Source organism: Bos indicus x Bos taurus, chromosome 6 (assembly GCF_003369695.1).
Source record: "Bos indicus x Bos taurus breed Angus x Brahman F1 hybrid chromosome 6, Bos_hybrid_MaternalHap_v2.0, whole genome shotgun sequence".
Lineage (NCBI taxonomy): Eukaryota > Metazoa > Chordata > Mammalia > Artiodactyla > Bovidae > Bos > Bos indicus x Bos taurus.
The window spans coordinates 57073586-57100794 of record NC_040081.1 but is presented as its reverse complement, the minus strand read 5'-3'; the positions used below and the strand labels follow the sequence as shown (position 1 = coordinate 57100794).

The window sequence follows — 27209 nt, the reverse complement described above, 5'->3', positions numbered from 1 at the left end:
TTAAAGTAAGAGCTGCACAGGTAGTCATGGCATCAAGAGTTTGACCTACAGGGACAGAGTCAAAGTCATTCCTGGCAAATCAATCTAGTCTCCTCTTCAACTGTAATTTAATAGTCTATCTCTTTAAATTGAAAGAAACCTCAAGGGTCACTAATAGTCTGGGAAAATTAGAAGCACTATTGACTTAAGACACTCAGACACATATGTGGTTATTGTTTAATCACAATCAGACATTACGTGGCACAAAATACTCCATCCATCTCTTTGCTGCTCCAAATCTCACAAACATAAAAACCTGAATTTTAAACAAAGAAGTCTTTTGACCAAACTCCCCAATCCCAAAGGAGATGAAAAAGTAATAATGTAAAAAAGTTAAGGTCAAGGTGGTCTGATATCACAGCTAATGACTAACCATTTGTTTACAGGCGGCTCCTGCTCCACCCTGAAAGCTGCCAAGCTCCATTCTCTGTCCAACAAGTGGTTAGTGATCGGTTCCCTGGGTGATTGTCCCTGAAGGTAAGCCATGCTCTGGGGGGTACATTAGGCACTTTAAGTAGGGGTAGTTACCTTTCCCTGACTGGGTATAATGTTTGGCTCTCAAAAGCAAGGTAAGGAATTTTACACTCAAACAGAATGTCTTGTGAATCTCTGCCCCTGGGATTAAGCGCTGGGATCCCAGGGCGTTCTCACGAACACCTGCACCACGCGTTCTGCAGTTGTGCGCATTGGCCAGCAGGGTGTTTAAGGTCTGCATGTTCTGTGGACACCAGCACGGTGGTCCACTCTGACTTATAGTCTCTTGAGCTTTAGCCCATCTAGACGGTGGTACTCTTCATAATGAACAAGCAGCATGGCGCTGATGCTCACATCCATCAGAACTGGCGCTGGGTGTCAACCCCTTGTAAGGCTGCAGCCGTATATGCTGCATTTATCAGCTCTGGGTTTTAGCAGCAAACCCAGGCCCGTGTGACCAGATCATCACTAGCTTATTTGCCTGGAGAACCCCCTCCCCTACTCGGCCTCATCCACATCTTCCCCCGCAGTAGCTGCTTCTAAGGCCGCGAGGGCTTCGGCCACCTCCGCGTCCTCATCCGCCGTCTCCCAGCTCCCGTCTCCGGGGGAGCCAGGGGCCTCCTCCCACCCGTTTCTCGAATCGACCACAGGCACGTCCTGAGCAGGATCGTCTTTGTCAAAGTAGACACTTGGGATTTCAGTTGTCACGGCCTCGTTTAATGAATCCCAGCTTCTCTTTATGGAGAAGGGCATATTCAAACCACACTCCCCTGCCGGGGGGTGAGCACCTTCCTGGGGTTCCTTCTCAGAGTGGATCTTGAAAAGACGGTCCTTCTCTTGGTGATCAACGTGATCAGTGTTGTCTTCAGCTGAGCTAGAAAACGGAGGGTAGTCCGGGGTGGGTATCTGGAGGACTTGGGCTGGGACTTCCCAGGCCGCAAGCCCGGCTGTGGATGGCGTGCCAGAGCCCCCATTCCTGATTACCTGCGTCTCTCCCGAGCCCAGCTGCATGCAGTCCAGCTCCCTAGCACTCCCTCCTTCAAGGAAGGGCTGGGTCGGGTGACCTTTGTTTGCAGCACTGGCCCAGGAGTCTCTGGCCCCCTGAGGGGGCCCCGGCTCACCAATGAGCTGCAGGACAGCAGCGGGGCCAAGGCCATTGATGGCCCCGCTAGTCTTCTCGGCACAGGGTCCCCCCACAGTATCCTCCGAGAGGAGCGGTCCTCGGGGCGGCCCGTAGGGCTCCTGCGGAGCGGCTGTTCCGCTCCCGCTTGCAGTCCTCTTGGAGCCCTCATTCGGAGGGTCACCCTTGTGCACCAGGATTTCGCTGCTCTGTTTGTCTTTCAATTTAAGAGTGTCCTCTTCATCTAACTTGCAGCTGTTTACTTCGTTAACGTAACCAGGGGAGGGCACGTGAACTGGATCGAAGAGATAGCTAGGATGAGAAGAAGGAAGATCAGTCAAGTATTAACTTTATTAATAACTAACTTTCATTATTAATATTTCTACTACAGGCTCTGCTGCTGGTCTATGGTTCCTGTTAATTTCCATGATTACTCTTTTAAGCCTATCAGTTCAGTTCAGTTCAGTTCAGTCGCTCAGTCGTGTCCGACTCTTTGCGACCCCATGAATCGCAGCACTCCAGGCCTCCCTGTCCATCACCAACTCCCGGAGTTCACTCAGACTCACGTCCATCGAGTCAGTGATGCCATCCAGCCATCTCATCCTCTGTCGTCCCCTTCTCCTCCTGCCCCCAATCCCTCCCAGCATCAGAGTCTTTTCTTATGTGTACCTAATTAAATAGATATTGGACATGAATCTGAGCAAACTCTGGGAGATGAAGGACAGGGAAGCCTGGCATCCTGCAGTCCATGGGGTCGCAGAGAGTCTGACAGGACGTGGTGACTAAACAGCAACAATTAAGTAGATACAGTGGTATCGAAGTATAAAAGTGGTCTACCGACAGGAAACAGATCTTAGGAAGGAGCTAGAAAAAGGGCAGGAAGAAGGTGAAGAACAAAGTGGGTCATGACATTTAAATACAAAAAAAAAGTAAATAAATAAAACAAACGTTCAACAATAGGAAGATAAGTGGTTAAGAACTGATGCCACAATCCCTCAGTGGAATATTATGTAGTCATTAACATTTCTGCGGTGATTTATTTTCAGTGATACCATTTCAGGCATAACAATTGTGACGTCTGGACTAGCATCAAAGTTATTCACAATAAATACTTTTGAATGGCACCTAACATTAAATTATAACTATAGTGGAAAAAATGATATATGTATGTAGGTATGTATATGTATATATTTATACCTATTTATGTATACACACATAGATACAGATATGGGATAGAACTAACATAATAAAGATAGTTTTGTTATAGAAGCAAAATGATCAGCTAATTTTCCCCCTTTATTTTATATAGAATTATATTCATGTTGCCCAAATTTTTATGACATAGAATCTGGACAAAATTAAAAGCACATACATGACTGGGGTGATTTATTTTCAGTGATACCATTTCAGGCATCTTCTAAAATTCAAGCTTTTCTTTGCACTGAAACTCTCTGGAGAAATGTAAATTCAACCCAAACCAAAGTCAGCCTCAGAGAATGACAGTGTTCCCAACATGCTCGGAGAACTGCACAAAAATTTTTTTAAAATCCAGCCCCTGTGTTCTTTTAAATAATATTAATGTGGTTCCAAACTCTTAACTTCCTGGCAATGCTAGTCATGCCCCAAGTTGGAAAATGGCATTGAATCCATGCAGGATGTTTAAAAGTGCCTTCGTGATAATCACAATTTCCCATATTTTCAACTTTACCTTTGTATCATTTTACAGCACCTGCACCCCATCTGGATTACTTTTTGTTATCATCTGGGGAAAAAAGAGAGAAGTGTGAATGACATTTTACTTTTTTTAAATAAAAATTGTTGGTTTTATTGTGGGAAGACATTGGTTTCTTTGCAGTCAGAATGAAGGAGCGGCACAATTTAATTCTATATAAATGAGTGAATATATAAAGTATCAAATATAAACAGTAGTGTAACAAGAAAATAAATTGACAGAAATAATCATTCAACTACTGGCAATAATTAAGACTACCATTTGAAAGATCTTCTATAAATAAAGAATGAAAAAATACTGTCATAAGATTTTATAGCACACAATTGTATTCCATCCTAATTTATTACTATTATAGTTCCTTCTTCGGTATTAGTGAACACATATCATAGCCTGTTAATTCACTGTGTTTATTATGTGAACCCTCACAGGCAAAAAATGTCTTAGAACGCCAACACCTACAATAAGCTGCTTTAGTAAGACAAAAATCTTCAATGTTTATTTCATTCACCACTTTGGGATTTTCCTTTTGTATTTTAAGATGAATCAAGCTATCCCTCTTTCCTTTTTCTGCAGGAGGAATGGACAAATGTAAGGTAGCCAAGTAGTCAAAGCACACCAAGGAAAGGCAATAATCACACTGTGAGCCCGGGGAACCAGGTCACACTCTCAGGGCGGAGAGCTGTTTAAGATATAAGGGAAGCTGAACCTTCACAGAGGCTTCCCAGGTGGCTCAGGGGTAAAGAATCCATCTGTCAACGCAGGAGATGGCAGTCCCAACCCTGGGACTAAGTCGGGACAGTCGGGAAGATCTGCTTTTGGACAAAATGGCAACCCGCTCTAGTATTCTTGCCTGGAGAATCCCATAGACAAAGGAGCCTGGCAGGCTATAGCCCATAGGGTCGCAGAGTCGGACATCACTGAGGACACCTGTAGGCAGGTAGGCACCTCCACCACACGGGCTGTGCTCTCCAGCCCCATCCTGGCCAGAGACTTCTGCTTCTCTCTGGCTGAGGTGCCTCATCTGTGCAGAGAGTGGAAATGGCTAGCTGCAGGCACTTGCAGTCTGGACTGGACGCAGGCAGCTGAATAAGATTTCAATAGGAATTGTTTGCCTTTTCTTTCCTAGATACTTAAAGTCAGTAGAGTTACAGTTTTTTTGGAAAAGGATAACATGTGAGTAGGGAGGACACTGGTTACCTGGAATACCTTCACATATCTAAAATCACCGATTCAGTATTCGCAAACTAGTCTCTGTGCCAGACCTTTCCCTGACTCTGGGAGTTACATATGTCATCTTCATTTTGTAAATGAGGGAAAACAGGTTAACCAATGCCAGAGAAAGAAAGGTGGGATTGAAAAGGACCTGTGTTTTCTTCCATTGCCTTCTCCATGGGACTTGGACTTAACCAGGGTGTTAAGCCCTGGTGCAGCAGTAGGCGCTACAAGAGAGCAGAGAGGCTTCCTTGCCCAGGGGTTTCAGTACTAGAGGATGTCCTGGGCTCCCCTGGTGGCACTAGTGGTAAAGAACCAGCCTACTAATGCAGGAGATGTAAGAGATGTGGGTGTGATCCCCTGGGTCAGGAAAATCCCCTGGAGGCGGGCATGGAAACCCATCCCAGTGTTCTTGCCCTGGAGAATCCCATGGACAGAGGAGCCTGGTGGGCTTTGGTCCATGGCGTTGTAAAGAGTAGAACACCACTGAAGCGACTTAGCACAGCACTAGAGGATGTCAGGATAGGGCAGAGGATCCCAGCTACAGATCCACGTTCCATGTTACAGACCCGTGGAAGTTACAGTTGAGTCATCATCACAAGCTTTATGTGGACTAAAGTGAAGTCACTGTCATGTCCGACTCTTTGCGACCCCATGGACTGTGTAGCCTAACCAGGCTCCTCTGTCCATAGGATTTTCCAGGCAATAGTACTGGAGTGGATTGCCATTTCCTTCTCCAGCGGATCTTCCCTACCCAGGGATGGAACCCAGGTCTCCCGCATTGTAGACAGACGCTTTACCGTCTGAGCCACCAGGGAAGTCCATGTGGACTAAACTGCTCCTGTTTTGCCTTTCCCATCACAAGGCATGGACGCTGAACATCACAAGGTCAAAGACATGCCCCTTGGGGCTTCCTGGTGGTGGATGGATTTACCTCTGTGCTGCTTTCATTTCCCGCCTGCCTTCTGTCCCCTGCCGGTTCCCAAGTTACATTTTTTCCCCTCAAGATTGCCCTTTGAATGAAACCTTCTATTCATGTAGAAACCAACCATGTTGTTCTGGTCTTTTCTCTGAAAATCCTAGAAATTAGCATGGAAGAATCTTTAAGTCATCCTCCATGTCTAATAGTTACCAACTTGAAGCAGACAAGCCAATGACAGAATTGAAAGCCCCAGTCCCTTTGTCTCCATAAGAAGCGCATGCTAGAGAGAGAGAGGGATCACTTATTGTTTCTGTTTTGGTTTTTCTTTCCTCTATTTTTTGATCTTGCCACTCAGCACACAGGATCTTCGTTCCTTGACCAGGGATCAAACCCGTGCTCCCAGCAGTGGAAGCCTGCCTGGTGTCTTAACCACCTGACTTCAGGGAAGTCTCAGGGATTGTTCATTGTTGGCTGTGTCACTGCCTTCTCTGTTCTCTCTCCTTCCTTCTTTCAATCATGAATGGATTTCCAAGGATTCTACTTTATAAGCCTTTAACCACAGAGAAAATGACCAGTACCATTTAAGAAGTATAGATTAGCTGGTTGATAAATCTAGAGGGAAGTAGTTTTATACCACCTCCCTCCCCAAAGATATCCAGTATCCACATCCTAATCTCTGAAACTTGTGACTGCTACCTCATATGACCAAAAAAACAAAAAAAAAGTCTTTGCATATGTGATTACAGGTTTGAGATGAGGAGACTGTCTGGATGATCTGGTTCTGGCCCTAGCTCTGCCCTGTAACTCTGGGCCTCAGCTATTTCATCTATAAATGGGGATAATGATGTATCTACCATGTAGCATTGTTGGGGATTATACGAGTTAACATTCATAATAAGCATATACTTATTACTCAGCTCTGTCTGGATACAGCATGTTTGAAAAAAAAAAAAAAAAAAAAGCTTTTCACCTAAGGAAGAAGTACTTTAGTTGCCATGACATATGCCTACAAACAAGAGCATTAACAGTACCAAGTTATACCTGTTTCCAGATAAGGACCAAATGGTATATTTCTATCAACTGTGGCACCAACTGAAAGACACATACCCCAAGTGCAACAAGAGTTCCGCAAGACAGAAATCACAGTGGGCTTAGCCAGCAGTATGTGTACAACCTTTTCCTTTTGCAAAGCACTCTCAATGGAATCACTCCATTTTCCAAGCCCAGGGTTTTGTTTCCAGCCTCCGCTCCCCACTTACATCCATTTTCTGTAAATAATTCATATGTCAGCTTGATAAATCTGTTCAAGAGCCCCCTGTACCCCTCCTCCCTGCCATCACCCCCTCCCCTCCCTCCATCTCCACAACCTACTCTAAAATCCGGCCTCTTTCCACACTGGCAGTATCTTTGTTTATCTTGGAATCTGTTTTTAAAAAGTCAAGAGGATAGGAGGCAAGAAAAAGTCAAAGAAAAAAAAAAAACAAAAAACAGGCTTTGAAGTGTTTGAGAGAGGGCAGACCGCAGTCTTAATAATGTAATTGAAGCAACTGCGAGGTATGAATCACTGAAAAATGTCAGGTAGGTCAACTTTAGGATCATGGGTTCAAGTGTTGTAGGTGGGGAAGGTTTCCTTCTGAACAGAAGAAAGAACAAAAGAGGCTGGTCTTGAGCAACACCTTGCTTTCCCAGTGTCTCCCAGGCTGACCAAGGTCGACCTGACCCCACCCTCTGCCCCTGTGGCTTTGGCCACACTCACAGCCATGCCGGGAACTGAGCTGACTGCTGAGATTCAACTTCTCTGTTTCTTAGAGAATTGACAAGTCACCTGTGCCTTTCACATTACCCTTCCCTCCTCGCCCACCTCCCTGGAAAACCACAGGATCTATATTTTTCTTCAAAGCCATGTAATTATAAAAGGTGTTTTGATGATCCTCCCCAGCCCCTCCACCTTTCACTGCCTCCCTTTAGGGTGCACTCTTGGGTTTCCTACAGACCTAGTCCTGTACCCGAGGGCCATGCCCTGCACCTCTCCCCAGCCCGGTGCCTCTTCCTGGTTAGAGGTCCTGCCCTCGCTCACACCCTGCCATCCTGTGTTCCCTTTTGCAGTGACATTCCTTCTCTCAGTGAGACAGGCTCTAAGGTCCAAGGTCGAGTGACTGCTGACGAAAAGGGTGGGGACTAATGCATTTACACCCAACCCCTGCCTGCCTGTGTCTACAATGATTCTTCCATAAATGATGATTCCTAACATCAAATCTGATTTATTTCTCTTTTCATGTGTCACTCCCACACCTATATCTTGCTTTTAGTGAGGTCTCCCATTTCCAGGTGCAAAAAGGAAATATTCCATGTCCATTTCCCATGGAAACAGGGAAACAAAATATACTCTTTTGAAGTAAGACTAAGTTCAAAATGGGCAGTTTGTCTTCTTTCCCTTCCCCGTCACTGTGACAACAGCTGGGTCAGAGGTGAGAACTCAGTTGTCCAGTGCCCTTTATTATGGAGCAGAAGCAGAATTTGCTTTGTCTTTGGAGTATAAAAGAGCAACAGAGAAGCAAAGGGCAAAGCAACCATCATCTGGTTTCCATAGGAGAAAAGCAAACACCATTAGGACGGTGTGTCCACCCACTTCGGCGCCTGCCCCTCCTGGAGTCCTGTGCTGGAGGTTGACTCTTGTCCTGTGTTTAGGGTTGAAATTAAACAGTCCTGTGTTTGAAGATGGTCATGCTAAGACCCCATCAGTTACTAGTCAAGTATTCTTGCTGGAAAATCCGGTTCCACAAGGGGGTTGGTGACGGAGGTAGGGAGAAATGAGGAGGCCAGGGGTGGGAGGGTAAGGGGCACAGGAGTTGTGCAACCAGGCAGAGAAATTAACTGAGCATTCATCAGGAAGTCAAGGAATACAGAAAGAGGCTCAACTCAGCTGGAAAGGGCTGCCTTTGAATAGTGATGATCTTAAAGAATGACACGCACAGGTCAACTGACACAGGACCAGCTTGTAGGCGTCCTACTGGCCCATCTGGAACAATGGGAGCATCGCAGCAAGCACAGACACAAAGGAGTGTAATACACTGACTAAAACAAGGATCTGCGAATCCTCAGGATATAAATTTAAAAAAGGGAGAGCTCTGACTTACAAGTAGAAAGCCTGCTAACAAACAGAATTATATAAATCACCATTAGACAACCATCACCTTAATAGTTGACTCAAGCAAGAATCATCAACAGATGTTTAGATCAGTGGGTAAAAACCTGAAGAAAATGGGATATTTAACCTCAAAGTATTGGCACTGGCCAAAAGTTTGCTTAGGTTTTTCATAACGTCATACCAATGAACTCGTTTGGCCAACCCCAATAGCTCCCCTATACATGTTTGGGGTAAAATAGTATGCTTACAGTGGAGGAACCTGGGTCACAGCACCAAAATCAAAGAACCAAGGGTAATACCGCGAGTAAGAGTTATACCGTGAGAGTAGTCAATAGCCTCAGAGGTGGCGCACCGGGAACTTGGCCTCACTTCTGTGATTTTTCTGTCAAAGAGTATTATCTGGATTGAAGCAGGAGGCAACACCAGTCAAACACAGCTTAAGGGGTATTTTGCAAAACAATTGGTCTGTACTCTTTCCAAAATGTAACTTTAGGAAAAAAAACAAAGACAGACTGTGGGACTATTACAGATTAAAGAAGACAAAAGAGACATGACATGAATGCAATGCATGATCTTTTGGTAACAGGTCATTATTGCCACAACTGGTGAAATCTGAATAAGGCCTGTAGATTAGGTAGTAGTATTAAATCAGTGTTAACGTCCTGCTTTGGATCATTGTACTGGAGCTATATGAGAGCATGCCCTTTTTCTTAGGAAGTATTTCACAGTGATGTATTTAGCAGTAGAGGGACATGGTGGTATCTGTAACTTATTAAAATAATTCAGGGAAAAAAATGTGTGTGTATGTGTGCACAGAGAAAGAAGAATAAAGCAAATGTAGTAAAGGTTAACATTTGGGGACTCTGAGTAACTGAGGGTCCTTTGTACTTTCCTTGCAATTTTTCATTGTCTGATATGATGTCAATATCAAAAGTTAAAAGGAAAAAAAAAACCCACTAATCTGATGTCAGTTTCTGTTCTGCTTGTTCCTGGGCTAGGACCCAATACCAACAGAAAACCATTGCGATTAAGCCATTCCCTCTAAAGAAGCACATGGGGAAAGGTCTTGGAAAGGAGCTCATCGAAAGCCCACTAAGCTTTCTGCATTTCGCTGTCATTCTGTGTATGTACCGAAGACCTTTTCTCAATAGCCAGCCCCAGGCACTAGAACTCTGAAGGCAAAGAAGATGTTTCCAGTCTTTGGGCTGCCCCACCTCAGAGGGGATTTGGTGTTTGTCCAGGGCTTTGGTGTTTGTCAGCTGCCTGCCTAACCTAGGGCAGCCTCTACCTGTATGGAGCATGTCACATCTGTTATTCAAATAAAGGGATGACTGGTGAGTGACAGAAGTGAGTGAATGAATGGTGAGTATGAGATTTTATAAATTATTCCAGTAGAAGGTCTACCACTTTCCACAATCAAATCTCAACTCTACCCGGTGGTCCAAAATCAAAAGTCAAGTGCATGGCACAAGCTAAGAGAGATAGGAGGGACCGTGGTTCCCCTTCCCAGCTTGGGAATTACTTTATGTAATTCCAAGGGTTAAGGGTGTCCTGCTTCGAGGGCTCTAGTCAATGGGCTTTCATGGCAGCTGCTGGCAAGTGAGTTGAGTTGATAGAAGTTGAAGTGCTTGGAAAAGACACAGTAAAATCAAACACTTAAATTTCAACTCTGTTGTGATAAACCAAGTTGCCAATGTTTAGAAAACAGTCCAGGATTTCATCTTAACCTGGCTAGCAGGTGAAGCTGAAAAATATTTAGTGAGTCACTTCTGGGTACTGACCTCTTAGACTCAAGAGGAGTAGATAAAAATAACTACCAGGCATTGAACAAATCATGAGGTGCCTTATAAAAGAAATTAAAAGACTGCCTGCCCAGCTTCATAGACAGTATTTAATTTATGGTGGAAAAAGGACAAGAAGATAATTCTTGACTACTAAATCAATCTGTTTCCTCAGCAGAACCATATTCTCCTTTCTGAGCAGGCTTTGCAAACTCTCTGGGACAACATTTTTTGGTGTTTCCTTTTCTCCTAAAGAGGTTGAGCTTCAGTAATTTTGGAGAAAGACTATAAGACTTTATTATCAGCACCATCAAACAGTCCATTTGATGCACTCCTAGTAGTCAATGTGCTACCATATATGAGTCAGCATCACCTAGAACTGGGCTTCATGGGATATCTGTGCAGCTGCTGCTGCTGCTAAGTCGCTTCAGTCGTGTCCGACTCTGTGTGACCCCATAGACGGCAGCCCACCAGGCTCCCCCATCCCTGGGATTTTCCAGGCAAGAACACTGGAGTGGGTTGCCATGTCCTTATCTGTGTAGCTGCTGCTGCTGTTAAGTCGCTTCAGTCATGTCCGACTCTGTGTGACCCCATAGACGGCAGCCCACCAGGCTCCCCTGCCCCTGGGATTCTCCAGGCAAGAATACTGGAGTGGGTTGCCATTTCCTTCTCCAATGCATAAAGGTGAAAAGTGAAAGTGAAGTAGCTCAGTTCTGTCCGACTCTGAGCGATCCCATGGACTGCAGCCTACCGGGCTCCTCCGTCCATGGGATTTTCCAGGCAAGAGTACTGGAGTGGGGTGCCATCGCCTCTCCGTATCTGTGCAGAGATGTGTTCAAATGTTCGTCCCCGACTCCTGCCAAAGGGTTCCCTCAAACAGGTGGGAATGGGAATAGCAGAGATTAAAGATGAACACATTTGCAATTATGAAAAAGAATGATTCCACCCTGTTTAATTCAGTATTTCCCAAAATTATTTGACCACAGAACTTCCCTTCCCCCATCAGATCAGATCAGATCAGTCGCTCAGTTGTGTCCGACTCTTTGCGACCCCAAGAATCGCAGCATGCCAGGCCTCCCTGTCCATCACCAACTCCCGGAGTTCACTGAGACTCACATCCATCAAGTCAGTGATGCCATCCAGCCATCTCATCCTCTGTCGTCCCCTTCTCCTCTTGCCCCCAATCCCTCCCAGCATCAGAGACTTTTCCAATGAGTCAACTCTTTGCATGAGGTGGCCAAAGTACTGGAGTTTCAGCTTCAGCATCATTCCTTCCAAAGAAATCCCAGGGCTGATCTCCTTCAGAATGGACTGGTTGGATCTCCTTGCAGTCCAAGGGATTCTCAAGAGTCTTTTCCAACACCACAGTTCAAAAGCATCAATTCTTCGGCGCTCAGCCTTCTTCACAGTCCAACTCTCACATCCATACATGACCACAGGAAAAACCATAGCCTCGACTAGACGAACCTTTGTTGGCAAAGTAATGTCTCTGCTTTTGAATAAGCTATCTAGGTTGGTCATAACCTTCCTTCCAAGGAGTAAGTGTCTTTTAATTTCATGGCTGCAGTCACCATCTGCAGAGATTTTCGAGCCCAGAAAAATAAAGTCTGACACTGTTTCCACTGTTTCCCCATCTATTTCCCATGAAGTGGTGGGACCAGATGCCATGATCTTCGTTTTCTGAATGTTGAGCTTTAAGCCAACTTTTTCACTCTCCACTTTCACTTTCATCAAGAAGCCTTTAAGTTCCTCTTCACTTTCTGTCATAAGGGTGGTGTCATCTGCATATCTGAGGTTATTGATATTTCTCCTGGCAATCTTGATACCAGCTTGTGCTTCTTCCAGCCCAGCGTTTCTCATGATATACTCTGCATATAAGTTAAATAAGCAGGGTGACAGTATACAGCCTTGACATACTCCTTTTCCTATTTGGAACCAGTCTGTTGTTCCATGTCCAGTTCTAACTGTTGCTTCCTGACCTGCATACAAATTTCTCAAGAGGCAGATCAGGTGGTCTGGTATATTAATAACCAATAGAATTTATGTTTTGTGGAACTTTGGGAAAAACAATTGTCATGGCATTTCTAATTGTCAGGAAGGGTTTTGTGCCCCTAACTAATATTGTCAGGAAGGGCTGGTGTTTGTGAACTCAACCAGGCGAAGTCCATGCTGGGTATAAGAAATCCACCTTCCAGCAGGAGCTTCATCATCAACTGTGCACATGTGGGAAAGTAGTGTAATCTCTCGATCCCTCAGGTTCTTTATCTCCCCAGTGAGTCCCTGACATCAAAGGTCTCTTCCAGATTGAACAATGGGGGCGGTGAATCAGTGAAGCAAGTGTCCTCAACTCATGACCTCTCTGACTTGGGTCACACACTGTTAGCACTGAACACCCAGACAAGGTAGGTACCGATATGACCCTTCTGCAGGTGGGAGCCCTGCTCAGTGGTTTGTGAACTACCACATCCCTATACTGATGGGGGTGTTTGGGTCCCAAGTCCACACTCACCTAGACCCATGATCCTAACTGAATGTACAAAGCTTCTCTTCCTGTTTCCTCCCTTCAGGCCCCAAGTTCTCATCTCATTCCCTGAGGTCTGCAGCTCTTTGAAGAGGTCTTCTTGGCTTCTTTGCCAGAGAATATGAAGCGACTGAGTGTATACACACACACAGAGCTGATCAACACCCTGTAGCCTTGAGATAAGAGTCAGTGTGTGTAACTGCAACTTCCCTGGGAAGGGCAAGGACTCAGGTCAGGAGGACAAAGAAGTATGTGCTGGACCTCTTCACTGGAATGGGCTGGGGAAGTGTGTAAGAGTGTGTGTGTGTGTGTGTGTGTGTGTGTGTGTGTGTGGCAGGGCTGGGGTATGTGTGAGGCAGGATGGAATTTGTAAGCTTTTGAGAAAATCCATAGTATCAGCAATTCAGCACCATGGTTAAATGAGTAATTTAGGGTGAGTTTGGGTTCCAACACTGCCTCCACCACTTATTAGCTTTGTGACCTCTGTGCAAATTTCTTAGCCTCTGCAAACTTTACCTGTCTAATCAGCAAAATAGGAAAGGTAACAATTCCTGTTTATCAGGATTGTTTCAAAAATTAGTGAGATAAAAGTATGTATGGCATTTATTATGTCTGGCACCCTGCCAGTGCTTATTAATGATTATAAATAATTAACATTCTATTGTTTAATATGCATCAAGTACTGTTTTAAAAAAATTCATGTATTCATTTCAACTCCACAATAACCCTTGAAGGAAGAAGCCAGTATTTTATTTGTTTGTTTGTTTCTTATTGGCTGCACCATGTGGCTTGAAGGATCTTGTTTCCTGACCAGGGAATGAACGTAGGCCATGGCAGTAAAAGCTGCTGCTGCTGCTGTTGCTGTTGCTGCTAAGTTGCTTCAGTCGTGTTCGTCTCTGTGTGACCCCAGAGATGGCAGCCCACCAGGCTCCGGAGTCCCTGGGATTGTCCAGGCAAGAACACTGGAGTGGGTTGCCATTTCCTTCTCCAATGCATGAAAGTGAAAAGTGAAAGTGAAGTCCGACCCTCAGCAACCCCATGGACTCCAGCCCACCATGCTCCTCCGTCCATGGGAGTTTCCAGGCAAGAGTACTGGAGTGGGTTGCCATTGCCTTCTCCAGGCAGTAAAAGCAGAGCGTCCTAATCAATGGACTGCCAGAAAAATCCCTATTATTATTTTAACTGAAGGATAGTTGATTTACAATATTATATTAGTTTCAGGTGTACAGCACAGTGATTCAATATTTTGTAAATTATTTAAAGTTACCACAAAATACTGGTTACATTTCCCTGTGCTGTACAATATGTCCTTATTGCTTATCTATTTTGTACACGATAGTTTTAATCACATGCCACCGCCTGGCCCCTCCTCTCCTCCTTCTGCCCACTGTTAACACCACTAGCTTGTTTTCTGTATCTGTGAGTCTGTTTCTGTTCCGCTGTATTCTTTTGTTTCATTTTTGAGACTCTACATATGAATAAAATCGTTCAGTATTCGTCTTTCTCTGTCTGACTTCTTTCACTAAACGTCATACTCTAGGTCCATCCATGTTGTTGTAAATGGCAGAGTTTAATTTGTTTTTATGGCTGAATCATATTCCATTATATTACATATATCACACCTTCATTATCCATTCATCTGTTTATGGACACTTAGGTTGCTTCCATATCATGGCTTCCATAAACAGTGTTGCTATGAACATTGGCGTGCCTGGATCTTTTTGTACCAGCGTTGTAGTTTTTTTTTGGATATATACCTTGGAATGGAATTGCTGAGTCATATGGTAGTCTATTTTTAGTTTTCCGAAGATCTTCCATACTGGTTTCCATAGTGGCTGCAACATTACATTCCTACCAGCTGCGTACAGAAGTTGGAAGCCAGTATTTTATGGATAAGTAAGCGGATATATAAATTAGAGAGTGGTTCCCAGGTGGCACTAGTCATATAGAAGCCACCTGCCAATTCAGGAGACATAAGAAACTCGGGTTCAATCCCTGGGACAAGAAGATACCCTGGAAGAGGGCATGGCAACCCATGCCTGGAGAATCCCACGGACGGAGGAGCCTGGCGGGCTGTTACAGTCCATGGGGTCGCACAGAGCTGTACATGACTGAAGCGACTTAGCGCACACAGGCACAGTGTACCTATTATAATTCTGCTGTTACTGTTTTCATTATTAACATTAACTATATAATATTTATATATTATATCTTTCTTATTATATTAATATAATACCATAATATCTCTTACTAGGTTCTGTTCATTTCTGAGTCCACAGAATTTCACAATAAGCAGCAGCTTGTGATCCAGTATGTTTTGCAAAAGGGAACTGGATCCTCTTGATTTGGGTTCTGATAGAATATCAAGGAGAGTTAAGAAAGTCTAAAGTGAACAATGCAAAGAAACAGAGGAAAACAACAGAATGGGAAAGGCTAGAGATCTCTTCAAGAAAATTAGAGATACCCAGGGGTCATTTCATGCAAGGATGGGCACAATAAAGGATAGAAATGGTATGGACTTAACAGAAGCAGAAGATATTAAGAAGAGGTGGTAGAAATATACAGAAAAACTATACAAAAAAGGTCTTAATGACCCGGATAACCATGACTGTGTGGTTACTCACCTAGAGCTAGACATCCTGGAATGTGAAGTCAAGTGGGTCTTAGGAAGCATTACTGTGAACAAAGCTAGTGGAGGTGACAGAATTCTAGCTGAGCTATTTCAAGTCCTAAAAGATGATGGTGTTAAAGTGCTCATTACGTCACTCATTACGTCAGCAAATTTGGAAAACTCAGCAGTGGCCACAGATTAGAAAAGGTCAGTTTTCATTCTAATCCCAAAGAAGGGCAATGTTAAACAATGTTCAAATTATTGTATAATTGCACTCATTTCACATGCCAGAAAGATTATGCTCAAAATTCTTCAAGCTAGGCTTCAGCAGTACATGAATTGAGGACTTCCAGATGTATAAGTTGGATTTAGAAAAAGCAGAAGAACCAGAGATCAAATTGCGAACATCCTCTGGATCATAGAAAAAGCAAGGGAATTAAAAAAAAAAATCTCCTTCTGCTTCATTGACTATGCTAAAGCCTTTCACTGTGTGGATCACAATAACTGTGAAAAATTCTTAAAGAAATGGGAATTAGGTTTACCTGTCTCCTGAGAAACCTGTATGCAGAACAAGAAGTAACAATTAGAACGAGACATGGAACAACAAACTGGTTCCAAATTGGAAAAGGAGTCCATCAAGGCTGTATATTGTCACCCTGCCTATTTAACTTCTATGCAGAGTACATCATGAGAAACGCTTGACTGGAAGAAACACAAGCTGGACTCAAGATTGCAGGGAGAAATATCAACAACCTCACATATGCAGATGATACCACTCTAATTGCAGAGAGTGAAGAGGAACTAAAGAGCCTCTGATGAAGGTGAAAGAGGAGAGCGAAAAAATTGGCTTAAAACTCAACATTCAAAAAGTAAGATCAGGGCATCCAGTCCCATCACTTCATGGCAAATAGATGGGAAAAATTGGAAATAGTTACAGATTTTATCTTCTTGGACTCCAAAATCACTGAGAACGGTGACTGCAGCCATGAAAGTAAAAGACACTTGCTCCTTGGAAGAAAAGCTATGACAAATCTACACAGGGTATTAAAAAGGAAGTCAACTCTGACTACTAACTGGATGGACTGATGCTGAAGCTCCAATACTTTCACCACCTGATGCGAAGAGCAAATGCATTGGAAAAAGACCCTGATGCTGGGAAAGACTGAGGGCAGGAAGAGAAGGGGAAAACAGAGGATAAGATGGTTGGATGGCATCACCAACTCAATGGACACGAGTTTGAGCAGATTCTGGGAGATAGTGAAGGACAAGAAAGCCTGGAGTGTTGCGGTCCATGGGGTTGCAAAGTGCCTAACACCACTTAGGGACTGAACAGTATTTCATACATGTGGTTTCATCTATTAGCCACCAGATGGCAGTATATATTGGGTATTTAATTTCAAGGGAGGGACTTAGTATGCGAAAGGCCTTAAATACAGGAGAATTAGGGCTTAAACAGTGTAGGTGCTCTGCCATGTGGCGAAGTTACAGAGTAGGTGATTTGGTAAACATTCAGATAATTATTGTGTTAAGTTCTGGTAGCCACGGTACCACCTTATGGCAGAGTTTCCTCCAGCTCTGGCTGGGCACGGGATTTACTCTGTAGCCTGGCCAGACCATGGATGGGTCAAAAGACTCCTGCAATTCTACAGACACCTCTCTTCACACAAATGGGATCTGATGCCTGGATGAAAGTTTTGGGGAAGGACTAGGGGAGGCAGGATAGGATATGGAAGGGTTCACTTCCTGCCCTGGGTTAGATCTGCTGCAGCTGGACCTGTCCATTTCACCGTTCCTTCCCTAGGGCCATCCTTGTGCTTGCCCCAGACCCTGTGTGCTGCCCACGGTGTGAGCTGGTCTTGGGGCCCCATCTTCTGGATGAGGGTACATGACCATATTCTAGGGGGTAAAGATAAGCTATAAAATAAATCTGGCCCAGTTCAAAGGTTTCTGGGGAAGAAGCCCATTACTTTGTATTTAAAAGAAATTCAGAATATTGTGTTTGAAAAGGCAAATTGTGCCTCAATTATTAGAATTAAACAAAGGTATGCAGAAATTTACAAGTTCTGTTGGTAACTTGTGGTCAGCCCTCTAGACCAGGTCCTTCTTCCTGTACCCTGGGGAGAAAGGTTCTAGGGAAAAGTTTGAGAAGCTATTCCCCTATTGTCTGGACTGTAAATTCCTGGGGGTAGGCTCCTACTTAGGTCAGGAGGGGTGCAATTCATTACTGAACCAAGGTGTGCAGGTGACAGGGGTGGGATCCTGGGGGACATTGAGAGGCAGAGGGCACCAGGGCCATCAGGCGTCCTCCTGGGTCTGTGTGGGGCCTGATAGCCTGCATTTCCAACAAGCTCCCAGGTGGTGCTAACACTGCTGTCTAAGGACCGCACTCTGAGAACTACAGCTTTATGGTTTTAAGGAAATAAACGCAGGCAGGAGTCTTTGTTTTGCCAATGTTACTGGTTGGTCTAGGCGAGCTCTACTTAAAGGGAGAGGCCTAACACTCTAAGAACTCTGTGTCTTGGGGAATTTCAGGCAACAGTGAGGTGGTTACCATTACCACTGGCCTCTTTCGGTGACAGATGGCATGGCCCAAACCAAGTTGGCCAAAACATAACTTTATGTTGGTCAGAAACTAATACCAGTAATCACTGCTTCCAATTCCACTGCCAATGGGCGCAGCTTATAATCCTGTTAAGTTTCTAAAAATTCTGTTCTTCAGAATTTGCTTTTTAACAGTTTTTAACTTACGTTCCTCTATCCTTCTCTATGGGTACTATAACAGGAGAAAGTGAAAATAAACCAAGTGTCCAATAATAAAGGGATCAGTTTGGACAACCTAAATGTTTACTAACTGAGGAACAGTGGAAACAAACCCAACTAATAGTCGAAACAATGCCAGCATCGGGCCGGTCCACTGCCTGTCTGCTCTTCGATCGGTCTCTGCCTCCCTTGCCCGCTCAGTTTTTCAGGGCACCCTAACACTGAGGAGCCCTTGTCTGGATCTGGGTGAGTCCCACCAGTGGAAGGTACTGGTGGAAGAAGGAGAGGATGAGGGAAGGCAGGGTCTGGTTCCCTTCCTCTCTCTGCTTTGGACGGCATCCTGCTCATCCCGGTAGTGGCCAGCTCTCGTCCACAGCAAGAGATGTGCAAGAGCCCCACCCGCTATGGTGCCTCACCAGGCTCCAGCCACCGACCCAGCACCTGGTTCTGGGCTCCCCTTAGGATGGTAATGTCTTCCTGCCTTGACCATCTCCGTGTTTAACTCAGCATCTCATTTGGTTTCCCAGATCTTCCAATACCCACATAACCCACTGACTATAACATCCTTCTGTTTGAAAGGAAGAGTTCTCATTCTTGACTGGACCTTCTCTAATACAAATAATATCCTGACTAAAGGCTTCCTGTGTGTGAAGTCGCTCAGTCGTGTCTGACTCTTTGCGACCCCGTGGACTGTAGCCCGCCAGGCTCCTCTGTCCATGGGATTCTCCAGGCAAGAATACTGGAGTGGGTTGGCATTTCCTTCTCCAGGGGATCTTCCCAACCCAGGGATTGAACCAGGGTCTTCTGCATTGCAGGCAGACGCTTTATCCTCTGAGCCACCAGGGAAGTTCTGGCTTCCTAGCTAGTTATTAAGTGATATACAATAAGAGTGTTGAACTCTGTACAGATGGGTAGTATCCAATGTACTTGCTGCTAATTTCTGATGTAGGACAAGTCATGGTGGGTGTCAGTGGTGGTTGGGGAAGGGACTTTAGCCCCTCCGTCATCTCCGTCAATTTCTCTTGCCTTTCCCACCCCAGATCAGTCTGTTTACTGTGCAAAACAACTTCTAGACAAGTCTCCTGTCTTCCCTTCTAAGCTCTGAAACCTTCCTAGTAGATAGATATTCTAAAACTGCCACTGGAGAAAGTATAGGGAACACATGGACCTTCACACTATTTTCAGTAATCTCATGAAAATACTCAATATCATTAACACATATGGGTGACTGTGGTTAATAAATAAGTTTAGGTGTCTCTTATGTCTGCTGAAATATGAAGGGCATTCTCTATTATTCATGTGGGTGCTATTAATCTATTCCCCATTATCAATGTAGTAGCAGGAAGTTTATTTTTAATACACCCCCAAATCCTTCAGTTCAGTTCAGTTCAGTTGCTCAGTCGTGTCCGACTCTTTGTGACCCCATGAATCGCAGCACACCAGGCCTCCCTGTCCATCACCAACTCCCGGAGTTCACTCAAACTCATGATCATTGAGTTGGTGATGCCATCCAGCCATCTCATCCTCTGTCATCCCCTTCTCCTCCTGCCCCCAATCCCTCCCAGCATCAGAGTCTTTTCCAATGAGTCAAATTTTCGCATGAGGTGGCCAAAGTATTGGAGTTTCAGCTTTAGCATCAGTCCTTCCAATGAACACCCAGGACTGATCTCCTTTAGAATGGATTGGTTGGATCTCCTTGCAGTCCAAGGGACTCTCAAGAGTCTTCTCCAACACCACAGTTCAAAAGCATCAATTCTTTGGCACTCAGCTTTCTTCACAGTCCAACTTTCACATCCATACATGACCACTGGAAAAACCATAGCCTTGACTAGACGGACTTTTGTTGGCAAAGCAATGTCTCTGCTTTTGAATATGCTACCTAGGTTGGTCATAACTTTCCTTCCAAATCCTTCAGGGAGTCTCTAATTCAACAGTTGAAGACAGTATCTATAACTCTTAGAGCTGGGAGTCCAGATATCACCATGCATTTATCAGTTGCTTTTGAAATATGTTTTGAGGAAGTCTTGCAAATGACCACAGACAGCTCTGAAGTGAAAGAGACATTACAGAGAGCTCAGCTAATCACATATACGTGCGTGCATGCTCAGTTGCTCAGTCGTGTCATAGACTGTATTGTAGCCCATCAGGTTCCTCTGTCCAAGGAATTTCCCAGGCAAGAGTGCTGGAGTGGGAGGTCATTTCCTACCTCAGAGGATCTTCCTGACCCAGGGATCACATACACAATCTCACTTAACATGACAGACTATCATCAATGATATGGGATTAGGTGTTTACCATGAATTCTGCTACTTGGGTAGAAACTTGTTCACTGATGAACTAGTAGACCATGTCACTAGTAACCAAACCAAACCACATGTGTTCAGGGATAATGTCCACAGCACAAACACTCAGGCTCAACTGAAGATGGGGACAGGCCATCACCTTCTGGGTGGCTTTTAGTTTCTAAGAATATGAACAAGTACACTTTGGAGACTCTTCAGATAATACAATTTGAGAAGACTTTTAAAATTTGAAGTGAAGATGATGTGTTTTCACTTAACACGTGCAGTTCTATGTCTTTTTCATGTGGGATTCGGTGGCCCCCCTCCCATCACACTCTTGACCACCCGTAATCACAGTATCATCTGACATGACTCATCTCAACTCAGCTTGTTGGGCTGATCCTCTTGACTTTGACTTAAGTTATATAGGAAGCTCAGCATCACTAATCTTTAGTAGGATATCTGCTTAAACTCATCAGAGATACCCTTGCATTATTAGTTCATAATTGATTTCATTTTTATAGCCACCTCAACAGAATGACTGGTCAAAGAATGTGTGTAAAAATCATATCTGGTTCTAGAAGAAGAGGACGAAGAATTTTAAGACCCAGTAGATAGAGGACAGTCTGTCTATCATAATTAAGGGAGTGGGCTCTGGAGTCAAAAGTCTGGATTGGTCTGACATAAGCTGGATGATCTTGAGTAGCTTAACCTCTCAGAGTCTAAGCTTTGCCAGCCACTAGATAGGGAAACAGTGACACGGAATTGTGAAGGGTTCCTCTGAGAACCACACGACTTATACATGTGATGGACCTGGCAGAGTGTGACTAGCAAGTAGCAGGTTCTTAATAGATGTGGGCTGCTCTCACCTTCATGGTCATCGTCTATGAGAAAATTTTTTAACCCTGGCCTAGGAGAAGGTAATGGCAACCCACTCCAGTATTCTTGCCTGGAGAATCCCATGGACGGAGAGCCTGGTAGGCTGCAGTCCATGGGGTCGCTAAGAGTCGGACACGACTGAGCGACTTCACTTTCACTTTTCACTTTCATGCATTGGAGAAGGAAACGGCAACCCACTCCAGTATTCTTGCCTGGAGAATCCCAGGGACAGAGGAGCCTGTTGGGCTGCCGTCTATGGGGTCGCACAGAGTTGGACACGACGGAAGCAACTTAGCAGCAGCAGCAGTGACTTTTAGACACAGAGAACAGAAATGGGTGATGTTCTGACCCAATCCTCCCTGGAATCCCACGAGAGTCAGGCGTGTCTTCAACACAGGGTGTGTCGCTAACATTGGTAAGTAGCCTTATCTGGAAGGTGGGGGAAGTCTGGAAGATAACTGAAGCATTTAGAAAAAATGAAGTTCTGGAAATGAAGAAGTTGAAGAGGAGGCGATGTGGACAGCAGTTTATAAACTTCTACAGTTTATAAATGCTACAGTCTTGTAAAGCTACAAATAATGATGACTTTAAAAGCAAGCACACCTCAAGGCTGGATGCTTGGAATGGACTAGTTCTGGTTAATCTCCAGTATTCTAGACGGCCAAACTTCAGCGACTCTTAAAGAACATCCTACTACACAACCACTGTATTTTATAATACAGGCTTCCCACTCAAGGTGGGAAGTGTGGACTGGTCAGAGGACAAGAAAAAACAGACTCTCCCATGTTTGTAGATGACACTGCATGTGCAGAATTTGGACACTGATGTTCCTTTTGTTGTTCTTCAGTCACTCTTTGTGACCCCATGGACTGCAGCACACCAGGCTTCCCTATCCTTCACTATCTCCCAGAGTTTACTCAAACTCATGTCCATTATTTCTTTGAAGTTTGCACTTGAGAAGAATAAGCATGGTTTCAAGGCCTTGAATACCCTTGAGAATCTGAGGATAAAACATTCTGCTAGTGACCAGGACACAAGAGGCAGAGAGCTCTGCTGTATGTTAAAGGGTTCACCACTTATTCACGCATCAAATATTTCCTGAGCACCTATTTTGTGCAAGTACCAAATTCAGTTCCAGGGAGCTGAAAAGAATTCACAGTCTAGCAATGAAGACAGATGCATAAATACATGACTGAGGGAGTGCTAAGAGTATGAATTTTAAGTATGGGGACTTTCCTGGTGGTACAGTGGTTACGTATCTGCCTGGCAATGCAGGGGATGCAGGTTTGCTCCTTGGTTGGGAACTAAGAGCCCACATGCTACAGAGCGACTAAGCCTGCTCGCTGCAACTCGAGAGCCCATGTGCTGCAACGGAAGCCCATGCACTCTGGAGCCCGTGTGCTGTAACTACTGATACTGTGCAGCACAACGCAATAGCCTGCATGACACAATGAAGATTTCGAGTGCCACAACTAAGACCCGATGCAGCCAAAGAAAGAAAGAAAGAATAAATATTAAAATAAAATAAAGTGTGTCATGCATTGTGTTCTATAAGGCAACAAGTGCCCAAGTAATCTTGGGAAAAGACTTATGGCTGAAAGCGAGCAGATAAAGGGGTTGGTAGGGGTCTAGACCACATTCCAGGGGAAGGCGACCTCTGACACGCTCTCTGAGGCCCACTCTTGTCTCTCCATGTGCTCTGCCCCTGCCCTGTCCTAAGACATTATCACTTCTCTCTTACCTGAGTTATTGCAAAGCCTCTTGCCACTGCATCCCCATGTCTTCTAAGACATTGGCCACACGGAAGTCATGGGATCTTTCTAGGCCACAAACCTGAATCTTATCAGTCCCCTTGCTTAAAACTTTTCATCGTAAAGGAAATCAGTCCTGAATATTCATTGGAAGGACAGATGCTGAAGCTGAAACTCCAATACTTTGGCCACTTGATGCAAAGAACTGACTCACTAGAAAAGGCCCTGATGCTGGGAAAAATTGAAGGTGGGAGGAGAAGGGGATGACAGAGGATGAGATGGTTGGATGGCATCACCGACTCAATGGACATGAGTCTCCATCACGGAAGTTGGTGATGGACAGGGAGGCCTGGCGTGCTGCAATTCATGGGCTCGCAAAGAGTTGGACACGACTGAGTGACTGAACTGAACTGAACTAAAAACTTTTCAAAGGCGTCCAATAGCCTCAGGATTTAATAACATAGAGTAACAAAGATGACACTAAAAATAGCAAACTTCCATAGAGTGTCCCATGCACCGGGTGTTCCACGCGCTTTATGTGTGCAACTGCTCCTCATTATTTGTGGATTCCATAGGTGTAAATTATCTACTGTCTAAAATTAATTATAAGCCCCACATTAATACTTGCTGTGCTTTGGGGGCATGCACAGGGTGGTGAAATATTGGAGTGGAGTTAACTGAGCTCAAACAAGGTAATACTCAGCCTTCTTGTTTTAGCCTCACACTGTACATTGTTCAATGTGAAGACTTAGATGGGTCATGTTGTATGTTACTTGTTTTAGAACAAACAAACTTTGTTCTTTGTTCCCAAACAACAAATGGAAAAAGAAAATAACAGCATTTTACTCAAACCTGAATGAATCTGAAAGATTGCCTTGTCTACCAGATTTAATGTTTCAGGTAATAAAAACTGCAGAGGGAGACCAAATAATAGAAAATTTAATGGAAAGTGGAAAGAATAGACCTTCTTCCCAAAACATAACAAAGAGAAGAGCTTACCTGTTGTGGAAATTGTCCATTAGGTTTCTCTAGACATTTAACTTCTCTTCCTGCAGCTAAAAGAAACAAAAAACAGTTGAAAACAGGCCTGCCAGTTACCTCCTTTTCATAGCCAAGATGCATCTTGAAAGTAACAACAGAGAGCATTTCCGGAGAGAGACGTAGGTAGTGATGTGGGGGAAAGGATTCCTGGCTTGGACCAGTGACTCCAGGCAGACAAGGGCTTTGAAATTTACCAGGCCTGTGATACTGAATTAACAATCAATTAATGCCCAATTAATCATTTACCCAAATATCAGTGTTTCATCTATAAAATATGGTTGTAGTGAGATTTAAACAGCACAACAGGAAAGCTATTGAGAAACATTTACATAACTGAAGGAATGAGATTTTAGATAAAAGCACTCATCAAGTGACCAAAGTGATGAATAAAACTAAACCCAACTCCAAGAAACATCATTGTGATATTTCAGAAGTGAGGTAAAAGTAAAGCTCCTACAGGCTTCTACAAAGGAAAAACTGACCATATACAAAGAGCTGGGGATCAGAATGGCTTTAGACTTCTTAAATACATACACAGTGCTGTGCTGTGCTTAGTCATGTCTGACTCTTTACGACCCCATGGACTAAAGCATGCTGGGCTTCCTTGTTCTTCACTATCTCCCAGAGTTTTCTCAAACTCATGTCCATTGAGTCGGTGATGCCATCCAACCATCTTATCCTGTCACCCCCTTCTCCCCCTGCCCTCGATCTTTCCTAGCATCAGGGTCTTTTCCAGTGTCTCGGCTCTTCACATCAGGTGGCCAAAGTATTGGAGCTTCAGCTTCAGCATCAGTCCTTTCAATGAATATTTAAGGTTGATTTCCTTTAGGATGGACTGGTTTGATCTCCTACACACTATTCTAAATTTGCCCAAATTACCAAGGAAATGAGAAGGTACAATAAAGACATTTTCAGATAAGAAAAGTCTCAAAAATTTTACCATCCGTTCCTGGAAAGGAGTCTATTAGAAGATGTAATAAACAAATGAGGAAGTAAACCAAGAGGGGAAGGCAAGGAATATAAGAAATAGGACATTAAACACAGGAGAGAGACAAAAGGAACGCCTAGGACAACCGCCATGGAGATTCCAGAATCCCAGCACTGGAAGCTCATTCCCACTGCAGAAGGTAAGAAGGCTCTGGGCAGTTTTCTTTTAAGAGAAGAAATTGACAGAATCACTGAAGTATCCTACAGAGAAAAATACACATGCTAGGGAAAGAATTTGGTGTCAAATTAGTGGTAAGGATGCAGAATACTGAACAAATGAAAAAAACAAATCATTTGTTACCTTCAGAAAAAAAACTGTGCAGGAAAGAAAATGTAGTTCTAATTCTCTACTTGGCTTAGCTATGAACAGCAGTTATGTAGTTATAATAAATACTAGTTATTTATCTAACTAAAACTGGAGGTGGAGTTCAATAGGGAGGGGGGACATTCCTTATGTGTGGTGGGGCAGGGGGTGGAAGTTGAACCATCTTCTTCCGCAGTGGAAGATAATGTCTAAAACCGAAAAAAAAAAAAAAAAAATCAAGAAATGGTAATAGAAACATTACTGAGGCAAATAACCAAAATAATCAGCTAAAGAAGTGATTCTCTTTGAGGAATGAAAGATGTACTCATAAGTGGGCAGTCTGGGCTTCGTCTGGAAGTTTGGGAACCAATCTAGTCCTAAGAGCCAAGTCAGGAGAAAGTGTAAACTAGATGATAGCAAGCAATAACAATGATGCTTTCAAATAAAGCTGATTCCCATTCATTTATTTAGCCTACATTAATTATTTAATGCCTACTACTGTGGAGAGAAGAGGGTGGTAGAAGATGAGATAGTTGGATCACATCACTGATTCAATGGACATGAGTTTGAGTAAACTCTGGGAGATAGTGAAGGACTGGGAAGCCTGGAGTGGTGTAGTCGATGGGGTCACAAAGAGTTTGGACGTGATTTGGTGACAACTGTGGGCCAGGTCATGTGCTAATAACAGATGATCTAGCAAAATTAATTGCTTACAGCCTAGTGAGGTGGGTAAAACAAAAACAAGTAATTACGATCCAGTCCTATAATAAAGCCTATTGGCAAAGCATCATGAAAATGTGGGGACCAGCAATCGACCTGCCAGAATATTCTAGAGCCACACGGTCCAATGTGGTAACTACTAGCCATATGTGGCTATTTAAATTACTAAAAAATAAATACATGAAAAGTTCAATTCCTGGGTTACACCAGCCAGCCACATTTCAACAGCTTGAAAGCCACATGTGGCTAGTGGCTGTCATATCAGACAGTGTGTTCATAGAACATTTTTCTCACTACGGAAAGTTCTACTTGATGGTGCTGGTCTACAGGTTCCTAAATGGTGATTTTTACAGTGTTTTCAAGTACATGGAACCCCTGAAGGGACCACATTCCATGGGTCTGTTAGTAAGTAGAGCCTTGGTGAGTTTGATATTTAACTAGTTATCTGTACATGGAGTAGAACTTTTACTCTTTTTCAATTGGAGCCACTGCTGGAACTAGAAAGGAGTCTTTATTACATGTCCTGATACTGTTTGGCCACAGATGTTGAGGGCAAATACTGATGGTGACTAATAGTTTTTGAGTCTTTGGGAAAGCACTTTCGTGTAGCAAAAAGAGGGGATAGTTCTGGGGAACTCAAGAACTTCTGAGTTGGAAATTTTGCCTCGCTAATTAGCTGTGTGGCCTTGAGCAAACTTCTAAACCTCTCTGGGCCTTTGTTTATTCAGATGTGAGGTATACAGATAATGTAAGAATCAGGATAAGCAGGTGCAGAAGAAGCTCAGAAATGGTAGCTGCCATTCTTCTCACTGTTCTTAATCTACATGGGATGAGGGGCTCTCAGTAGAGAAGAGGGTCTCCTCGTCTCTCATTTCTTCTCATCATCGCCCTGATTTCTGGCTTTTTCAAAAAGCTCTCTCATTGA

The 27209-nt window shown here is 43.9% G+C and overlaps 1 protein-coding gene and 1 non-coding gene across 5 annotated transcripts in view; both read right to left on the bottom strand.

Moving 5' to 3' along the window:
- Positions 1–201: 201 nt before the first annotated feature.
- The window catches only part of C6H4orf19 (chromosome 6 C4orf19 homolog), a 79598-nt gene continuing 52590 nt past the window's right edge, over positions 202–27209 (bottom strand). For all 4 annotated transcript variants that reach the window (XM_027544243.1, XM_027544241.1, XM_027544239.1 and 1 more), the window contains exons 2-4: positions 24232–24287; positions 3342–3395; positions 202–1945 (exon numbers count right to left, since the gene is read on the bottom strand). In XM_027544243.1, coding sequence (XP_027400044.1) covers positions 1012–1945; positions 3342–3373 — 966 coding nt within the window. In that variant the 5' untranslated portion in view covers positions 3374–3395; positions 24232–24287 and the 3' untranslated portion in view covers positions 202–1011. The remainder of the gene's footprint in view (positions 1946–3341; positions 3396–24231; positions 24288–27209) is intronic.
- Positions 19095–19166, bottom strand: TRNAC-GCA. The gene has a single exon. It is a non-coding gene; the product is annotated as a tRNA-Cys (tRNA).